Source organism: Salmo salar, chromosome 03 (assembly GCF_965601325.2).
Source record: "Salmo salar chromosome 03, fSalSal1, whole genome shotgun sequence".
In the NCBI taxonomy this organism is placed as follows: domain Eukaryota; kingdom Metazoa; phylum Chordata; class Actinopteri; order Salmoniformes; family Salmonidae; genus Salmo; species Salmo salar.
In genome coordinates, this window is record NC_138293.1 from 5,191,791 (window position 1) to 5,202,500 (window position 10,710).

At 44.5% G+C, this 10,710-nt stretch overlaps 1 protein-coding gene across 5 annotated transcripts in view; it reads right to left on the reverse strand.

Annotated features, from left to right (window-relative positions):
• The window catches only part of LOC106596771 (receptor-type tyrosine-protein phosphatase mu), a 300,100-nt gene that overhangs the window by 256,131 nt on the left and 33,259 nt on the right, over positions 1-10,710 (reverse strand). For all 5 annotated transcript variants that reach the window (XM_082973221.1, XM_082973223.1, XM_082973222.1 and 2 more), the window contains one exon: positions 1,719-1,906. In XM_082973221.1, the coding sequence (XP_082829347.1) occupies positions 1,719-1,906 (188 nt within the window). The remainder of the gene's footprint in view (positions 1-1,718; positions 1,907-10,710) is intronic.

The following is a 10,710-nucleotide window of genomic DNA, read 5'->3' on the forward strand; positions in this document are numbered from 1 at the left end:
TAGAAATATTTAGGGCTAACTTATTCCTTGCCACCCACTTTGAAACTAACTGCAGCTCTTTGTTGAGTGTTGAAGTAATTTCAGTTGCTGTAGTAGCTGACGTGTATAGTGTTGAGTCATCCGCATACATAGACACTCTGGCTTTACTTAGTCAGTGGCATGTCGTTAGTAAAAATGGAAAAAATCAAGGGGCTTAAACAGTTACCCTGGGGAATTCCTGATTCTAACTGGATTATATTTGAGAGGCTTCAATTAAAGAACACCCTCCGTGTTCTGTTAGACAAGTAACTCTTTATCCACATTATAGCAGGGGGTGTAAAGCCATAACACATACACTTTTCCAGCAGCAGACTATGATGGATAATGTCAAAAGCTGCACTGAAGTTTAACAAGACAGCCCCCACAATCATTTATTCATCAATTTCTCTCAGCCAATCATCAGTCATTTGTGTAAATACTGTGCTTGTTGAGTGTCCTTCCCTACAAGTATGCTGAAATTCTGTTGTCAATTTGTTTACTGTGAAATAGCATTGTATCTGGTCAAACACAATTTTTTCCAGAAGTTTACTAAGGGTTGGTAACAGGCTGATTGGTCGGCTATTTGAGCCAACAAGACAGTTAGTGAGCATTTCTCATTTTCCAAGATGATCCATCCACCTGACAGGTGTGGCATATCAAGAAGCTGATTAAACACCATGATCATTACATAGGTGCACCTTGTGCTGGGGACAATAAAAGGCCACTCTAAAATGTGCAGTTTTGTCACACAACACAATGCCACAGATGTCTCAAGTTTTGAGGGAGCGTGCAATTGGCATGCTGACTGCAGCAATGTCCACAGAGCTGTTAACATTTAATGTTAATTTCTGTACCATAAGCTGGCTCCAATGTCATTTTAGAGAATTTGGCATTATGTCCAACCGACCTCACAACCGCAGACCATGTGTAACTACACCAGCCCAGGATCTCCACATCCGGCTTCTTCACCTGTGGAATCGTCTGAGACCAGCCACCTGGACAGCTGATGAAACGGGGGAGTATTTCTGTCTGTAATAAAGCCCTTTTGTTGTGGGCTTGGCTCCCAAGTGGGTAGGGCTAGGCCCTCCCAGGCCCACCCATGACTGTGCCCCTGCCCAGTCATGTGAAATCCATAGATTAGGGCCTAATGAATTCATTTAAATGGACTGATTTCCTTTATATGAACTGTAACTCAGTAAAACCATTGAAATTGTTGCATGTTGCATTTATATTTTTGTTCAGCATAGTTATAGTAAACAAAACAGTCCCATAACAGCTTATTTTTACATTTTAAAAACTGTGAAAAGGCCCTAAATACTTTTCTGATTGTGACTTCAAAATTCGTACAAATGAGCAGTGTAAAATAGAAACATTTAGGAAAGGTCAGGGAAAGAGCTGGACATATTTATTTGGAGGGGGCTGATTTAAAAAAAAATTGGTCTATAGTGGTTCTACTGTTAACTATCTATTTATCAGTCTTATGACTTGGGGGTTAGAAGCTGTTCAGGGTCCTGTTGGTTCCAGGTGCACTGGTACCGCTTGCCGTGCGGTAGCAGAGAGAACAGTCTATGACTTGCGTGGTTGGGAGTCAAAGCATACTACAGTATAGGGATAAGATATTTGATCAATACAACTGATTTCAGAAGGGAAAAAAGGCCAATCAAAGTCTGAAGGTACGTCTTTTTCCCAGTACAACTTACTTCTCCCATTGATTGTGAGGGTACACTCACTCCTAGTGTTGAGGGTGTGGCTGTGTGTGTCCATGAAGGACAAGGCCTCGTCACAGTTTGTCCCCTGCTCCGTATAACTCTTATCCATAGAGTTAACCATCACTGTCATCTCCTGTCGAGTACTGCTCAACGTCTCTTTACGCTTCTTAGCCAGCTTCCTGTTTAGGAGAACACAAGACAAACAATAACAAATCAATAATTAATCAACAATCAATTAATCAATCATTATAATGTCCTGCTGTGTAACGCTCAATTACGCTTCTTAGCCAGCTTCCTGTTTAGGAGAACACAAAACAAACAATAACAAAGATTATTAGTTAAAACAGAGATGTTAGAGATGACTCATACCTGGAAAGACATTTGAAGGATTGGGTAGAAAAGACTGTGCTGAAGAGAGAGAGAGAAGTTAAATTCATTTTGAAACTTTTTCCTCCCAATTCAAGCCAAGCAATCCGATCCATACCCTTTACCATCTAATTCATTTGGCAAGGCTTTGTGTTGTGAAGGCAGATACATCAGCGGGCCTGACGATGGTCAATTAGTCAGTGAATCTGGGGGTGGAGAAGCAATAATAGAGTTTGTTTGCCTCAAGAAACAACTTGTTTTCAGGACCTCCTCCAGAAAGACACGACTCTGGAACAAAATCACGCTATTTTGTGCAGATAATACACTTTTGGGATGTCTTTGGACTGGGAGCTTTTTGGGCCTCCTTCGGGCCAATTCAACTCAAAGCAGTCTGTAACAAAACAACTACCTTAAACTCAGACAAACATATACTTTGTGCACATTGAAAATAGATGGAAAAAGGGAGCCAGACCAGATTAAGCAGTGAATGAGTGTCGAGCCTCATCATGGTACTCTACTCCATAGAGCCTCATGGTATTCTACTCCATAGAGCCTCATCACGGTATTCTACTCCATAGAGCCTTATCACGGTATTCTACTCCATAGAGCCTCATCACGGTATTCTACTCCATAGAGCCTCATGGTATTCTACTCCATAGAGCCTCATGGTATTCTACTCCATAGAGCCTCATCATGGTATTCTACTCCATAGAGCCTCATGGTATTCTACTCCATAGAGCCTCATGGTATTCTACTCCATAGAGCCTCATGGTATTCTACTCCATAGAGCCTCATCACGGTATTCTACTCCATAGAGCCTCACGGTATTCTACTCCATAGAGCCTCATGGTATTCTACTCCATAGAGCCTCATGGTATTCTACTCCATAGAGCCTCATCACGGTATTCTACTCCATAGAGCCTTATCACGGTATTCTACTCCATAGAGCCTCATCATGGTATTCTACTCCATAGAGCCTCATCATGGTATTCTACTCCATAGAGCCTCATCATGGTATTCTACTCCATAGAGCCTCATCATGGTATTCTACTCCATAGAGCCTCATCACGGTATTCTACTCCATAGAGCCTCATCATGGTATTCTACTCCATAGAGCCTCATCATGGTATTCTACTCCATAGAGCCTCATCATGGTATTCTACTCCATAGAGCCTCATCATGGTATTCTACTCCATAGAGCCTCATGGTACTCTACTCCATAGAGCCTCATGGTACTCTACTCCATATAACCTCTGTGGCGGATGAATCAGAATTAGTTGGGTAACATAGATAATTAAGATGTTTTATTTGTATAATATGCTTATGTGAGATACTTGTCATTAGAAAGTATCCCTTTGGACTCTGCTGTCTTTCAGTTGCACGTTTCCCTTAGCTGGGGCTCAGTCACTTGGGGCCCAGAGAGGGGAGAGGTCAGACTTGTTTTTTACATGTCTCTGTCGCTATGCAGAATATCAGACAGGGAGGAGGACAGAATGAAACATTGTCTTCACATGTGAATGTGTATTTACCTATTCTTAAACCATGTGAAGAGATGGCGTGATTAATGGGGAACCAATTATTTGTCTCCACAATGTCTGTGCGCAAGTCACTCCCCTCAGTGAGCTTGTCCAGGAGTGGAGTCAAGAGGGGTTTACTTGAGATGGGAGTATCTAGAGTTGACAATTGATTTATGCCATTGGATGAAATGCCGTTTTTGTTCTATAAAGTACCAGGGACGAGATTAGAACCTCGTCATTAGGGACCAAACTGAACGATAATTTATAGCGAACGCTATCTGGCTGTGGATACTCCTCTCTAAAGTATAAGGTCCTTTGTGAACTGTTCCTAAGATCTGTGGTTTGTCATGTCAAAGGGGGGTGGATATTTGCTATAAAATATCTCAGTAGCCATTGTGTTGACACTCTCAACGGGCCATTAGAAATGGTGAATCGTTGAAAGTCAAAGTGCTTTTGCAAAAGTATCTTAATTATTAAAGATGTAGTTTAACTCAGACTGATGTGTTTGTAACTCTCCTCATTTGTTAATGCAGACATTAGCCACCACACCTCATCATGGTATTCTACTCCATAGAGCCTCATCATGGTATTCTACTCCATATAACCTCATCACGGTAGTCTACTCCATATAACCTCATCATGGTAGTCTACTCTATATAACCTCATGGTATTCTACTCCATAGAGCCTCATGGTATTCTACTCCATAGAGCCTCATCACGGTATTCTACTCCATAGAGCCTCATGGTATTCTACTCCATAGAGCCTCATCACGGTATTCTACTCCATAGAGCCTCATCATGGTATTCTACTCCATAGAGCCTCATCATGGTACTCTACTCCATAGAGCCTCATGGTATTCTACTCCATAGAGCCTCATCACGGTATTCTACTCCATAGAGCCTCATCACTGTATTCTACTCCATAGAGCCTCATCACTGTATTCTACTCCATAGAGCCTCATGGTATTCTACTCCATAGAGCCTCATCATGGTACTCTACTCCATAGAGCCTCATCACGGTATTCTACTCCATAGAGCCTCATGGTATTCTACTCCATAGAGCCTCATGGTATTCTACTCCATAGAGCCTCATCATGGTACTCTACTCCATAGAGCCTCATCACAGTATTCTACTCCATAGAGCCTCATGGTATTCTACTCCATAGAGCCTCATCATGGTACTCTACTCCATAGAGCCTCATAATGGTATTCTACTCCATAGAGCCTCATCATGGTACTCTACTCCATAGAGCCTCATGGTATTCTACTCCATAGAGCCTCATCACGGTATTCTACTCCATAGAGCCTCATCATGGTATTCTACTCCATAAAGCCTCATGGTATTCTACTCCATAGAGCCTCATCATGGTATTCTACTCCATAGAGCCTCATGGTATTCTACTCCATAGAGCCTCATCATGGTACTCTACTCCATAGAGCCTCATGGTATTCTACTCCATAGAGCCTCATCATGGTATTCTACTCCATAGAGCCTCATCACTGTATTCTACTCCATAGAGCCTCATGGTATTCTACTCCATAGAGCCTCATGGTATTCTACTCCATAGAGCCTCATCATGGTATTCTACTCCATAGAGCCTCATCATGGTACTCTACTCCATAGAGCCTCATGGTATTCTACTCCATAGAGCCTCATCACGGTATTCTACTCCATAGAGCCTCATCATGGTACTCTACTCCATAGAGCATCATGGTACTCTACTCCATAGAGCCTCATCACGGTATTCTACTCCATAGAGCCTCATCACGGTATTCTACTCCATAGAGCCTCATCATGGTATTCTACTCCATAGAGCCTCATCACGGTATTCTACTCCATAGAGCCTCATCACGGTAGTCTACTCCATAGAGCCTCATCACGGTAGTCTACTCCATAGAGCCTCATCACGGTAGTCTACTCCACATAAATATTACTCTGATTGCACTCCACACACACACACACACACACACACACACACACACACACACACACACACACACACACACACACCTCTGTCCAGTGATAGATTTAAACTAAAGTTATCAAAATAGATGAAAATAGAAATGCTCTCTCCTATTCAACCTGAAACAATACAGTATTGACCTGCCTGAACTTCTCTCTCCTATTCATCTGGCAACAATACAGTATTGACCTGTCTGTTCAAGTCCTCATTCTACAACACAATGCAGCTCACGGTCAATTTAAGGCTTCTGCATTGTACCTCTGTACGTAATTATACTTAACAACAACATGCTCAAAATGTGTCCCCCTGACCTTTAATCTCTGTGTGTGTGTGTCTCTCTGTGTGTGTGTCTCTCTCTCTCTCTCTCTCTCTCTCTCTCTCTCTCTCTCTCTCTCTCTCTCTCTCTTACTCTCTCTCTCTCTCTCTCTCTCTCTCTCTCTCTCTCTCTCTCTCTCTCTCTCTCTCTCTCTCTCTCTCTCTCTCTCTCTCTCTCTCTTACTCTCTCTCTCTCTCTCTCTCTCTCTCTCTCTCTCTCTCTCTCTCCAATTCAAAACAGCTTGGTCGTGATCATACATAACAGTCTACAGCTGCTAGTTACTGCAAGTGGCTTCGGGGGAGAAATCTGTGTAAGGATGAACTATCCCCGTCTCCCTACTGCTTCCAAACACTTTATCAGTGGCTGTCTCAGTATGACCCTGATATGTATTTGACTAGGGTTTTTGTCACAAATGACACCCTATTCCCTATATAGTGCACTGCACATAGAGCTCTGCTTCAAAAGTAGTGCACTATATAGGGAATAGGGTGCCATTAGGGACGCTGGCTAGAAGCCTGCTTGACAGGACACACTGTGGGGGCTAATGACTCTCCTGCTGCGTTGTTTTGTCAAATCTCTGTTTGTTCAATTTGGACGCCGTCTCGTGCCATATGGCCCCATGCCCCCACCAGACCCCCACAACACCAGACCCCCACCACCAGACCCCCACCACCAGACCCCACCACCAGACCCACAACACCAGGCCCACAACACCAGACCCCCACCACCAGACCCCCACCACCAGACCCCACCACCAGACCCCCACCACCAGGCCCACAACACCAGACCCCCCACCACCAGGCCCACAACACCAGACCCCCACCACCAGACCCCCACCACCAGACCCCCACCACCAGACCCCCACCACCAGGCCCACAACACCAGACCCCCACCACCAGACCCACAACACCAGACCCCCACCACCAGACCCCCACCACCAGACCCCCACCACCAGACCCCACCACCAGACCCCACCACCAGACCCCCACCACCAGACCCCCACCACCAGGCCCACAACACCAGACCCCCACCACCAGACCCCCACCACCAGACCCACAACACCAGACCCCCACCACCAGACCCCCACCACCAGACCCACAACACCAGACCCCCACCACCAGACCCACAACACCAGACCCCCACCACCAGACCCCCACCACCAGACCCACAACACCAGACCCCCACCACCAGACCCACAACACCAGACCCCCACCACCAGACCCCCACCACCAGACCCCCACCACCAGACCCCCACTACCAGGCCCACAACACCAGACCCCCACCACCAGACCCCCACCACCAGACCCCACCACCAGACCCCACCACCAGACCCCACCACCAGACCCCCACCACCAGACCCCCACTACCAGGCCCACAACACCAGACCCCCACCACCAGACCCCCACCACCAGACCCCCACCACCAGACCCCCACTACCAGGCCCACAACACCAGACCCCCACCACCAGACCCCCACCACCAGACCCCCACCACCAGACCCACAACACCAGACCCCCACCACCAGACCCCCACCACCAGACCCCACCACCAGACCCCCACCACCAGACCCCCACCACCAGACCCCCACCATACCCCACCACCAGACCCCCACCACCAGACCCCCACCACCAGACCCCCACCATACCCCACCACCAGACCCCCACCACCAGACCCACAACACCAGACCCCCACCACCAGACCCCACCACCAGACCCCCACCACCAGACCACCACCACCAGACCCCCACTACCAGACCCCCACCACCAGACCCCCACCATACCCCACCACCAGACCCCCACCACCAGACCCCCACCACCAGACCCCCACCATACCCCACCACCAGACCCCCACCACCAGACCCCCACCAGGTAGTTAGATGAAATGAGTAGTTAGATGAAATGAGTAGTTAGATGAATTGAGTAGTTACAGAAAATGAGTAGTTAGTGGAAATTAGTAGTAAAATGAAATGAGTAGTTAGATTAAATGAGTACTTAGATGAAATGAGTAGCTAGATGAAATGAGTAGTTAGATGAAATGAGTACTTAGAAAATGAGTAGCTAGATGAAATGAGTAGTTAGATGAAATGAGTAGTTAGATGAAATGAGTAGCTAGATGAAATGAGTAGTTAGATGAAATGACTAGCTAGATGAAATTAGTACTTAGATGAAATGAGTAGTTAGATGAAATTAGTAGTTAGATGAAATGAGTAGCTAGATGAAATGAGTAGTTAGATGAAATTAGTAGTTAGATTAAATGAGTAGCTAGATGAAATGAGTAGTTAGATGAAATTAGTAGTTAGAGTAAATTATGCCATATAGAACCAAAAAGGGGTCAATGGATTGCTTCATATGGCCCTCAGAAAGGTTCTATACAGAAATCCCATTTATTTTTTAGAGTACATTAGTTTGTAGGTACTCTGAGATGCTCAGTTGCTAGTCTAATTTAGCACCATTACAGGAACCTACATGGTGTGCTGTAATGCAGCTCTCTAGGTGTTATAGGAAGACTGATGGATGGCTTTATAATAGAGAGAGTAGGAAGAGAAGGATGATGTGTATGTGTGTGTATGAGCGTGCGTGTGTGTGTTGATGAATGTGACCAATAAGCATTCATCAAATTCTGAAATAGTTATTGTAGGTAAATAGCTAGCCTTGGACTAGACAAAGACTGTTATTCCAAAAGGCATCCATAAGGCTCTGGTCAAAGGTCGTGCACTATATAGGGAAGAGGGTTCCATAGGGCTCTGGTCAAAGGTCGTGCACTATATAGGGAAGAGGGTTCCATAGGGCTCTGGTCAAAAGTAGTGCACTACATAGGGAAGAGGGTTTCATAGGGCTCTGGTCAAAAGTAGTGCACTATATAGGGAATAGGGTTCCATTTGGGACTCACACACCCCTGATGAGATCTGACTACAGTCAAACTACACACAACCCAGCAAACAAAGGATGTCCTGAGGACATTTGGCTACATTCCAATTAGGTCCCTTAAGGCTTTTGATGCAACGTTATCCCACTGACGTTCCCGAGACAGTGTAAAAACGTTGCGTGAAGTTCCCAAGGGAACGTTCTCTGGAGGACCTTTGTGTAGTTTCCTGGACATCACTAAGGACCATGTCATGACCTTATTTGGACATTCTAAGCACATTAATTTGATTAGTCCTTAGGACCTCGTGTGATGGTCCCAAGGGAACGTTCTAGTTCCCTGTAAGTTACTGGACGTCACTGAGGATCATGTCAGGACCTTTTTAGGACCTCCGTAGGACTTTGATAAAGCTTGAAGAATTTTGAAAATAATAATGGGCAAATGTTGTACAATCCAGCTGTACAAAGCTCTTATATGAGACTTACCCAAGAAGACTCATAGCTGTAATCACTGCCAATGGTGTTTCTAACATGTTTCGACTCAAAGTATCAATTTATGTTAACAGTTTATTTTTCATTAAGCGTATTATAGCCCCCAGTATATATACTGGGACCTCAGGTCCGTCAACTCAGCAGATAAAGCACCGTGTTCTGGACTGGGACCTCCTGTACTTAGCTACAGTACACGCAGAACCATGAAAATAAAAAGCTATTTAGCGAACTAACGATTATGGACATAGGTTTGGTTAGGTTAGGTTAGGTTCAATTCAGTTTCCAATTCATTCAGGCCCGGGAAATGAATTGAAGTGGGACATTTTTTATTAGCGAATTGCCTGAATTGAAAATGCAAGAAGTGAAAAATAAATAGGAGATTTTGAAATAGACTGAATTGAAAACTGAAACTTCAAGGTTGGATGACACAGCCAAGTAAAAGTAGAAATAATGGTTAGAACTATAGTAACACTGCCCTTATCAGCCTGTTATAACATGTCTGTTATCTGTTATAACACTGCCCTTATCAGCCTGTTATAACATGTCTGTTATAGCACTGCCCTTATCAACCTGTTATAACATGTCTGTTATAACACTGCCCTTATCAGCCTGTTATAACATGTCTGTTATCTGTTATAACACTGCCCTTATCAGCCTGTTATAACATGTCTGTTATGTGTTATAACACTGACCTTATCAGCCTGTTATAACATGTCTGTTATAGCATGTCTGTTATAACACTGCCCTTATCAGCCTGTTATAGCATGTCTGTTAGAACACTGCCCTTATCAGCCTGTTATAACATGTCTGTTATAGCATGTCTGTTATAACACTGCTATTATCAGCCTGTTATAGCATGTCTGTTATAGCATGTCTGTTATAATACTTCCCTTATCAGCCTGTTATAGCATGTCTGTTATAGCATGTCTGTTATAACACTGCCCTTATCAGCCTGTTATAACATGTCTGTTATAACATGTCTGTTATAACACTGCCCTTATCAGCCTGTTATAACATGTCTGTTATAACATGTCTGCTATAACACTGCCCTTATCAGCCTGTTATAACATGTCTGTTATAGCATGTCTGTTATAACATGTATGTTATAACACTGCCCTTATCAGCCTGTTACAGCATGTCTGTTATAACATGTCTGTTATAGCATGTCTGTTATAACATGTCTGTTATAACATGTCTGTTATAGCATGTCTTTTACATAGTGGCAGCTGAATGGTGTCCTTGGACCCAGACCTTTGTCAAGTACTTCATCTTCCAACGTTCAGCAGACAAACAGGCTTTGGAAATGAACACTTTTCAAGGTTGTTTTGATTTGTGTGCTGGTAAATAATTGGATGTTTCGAGACGCAATGATGCAGCTGCACACACACACACACACACCACAGGAGGCTGGTGGCACCTTAATTGGGGAGGGCCAGGCTCGTGGAAACGGATGGAGCGGAATGAGTAG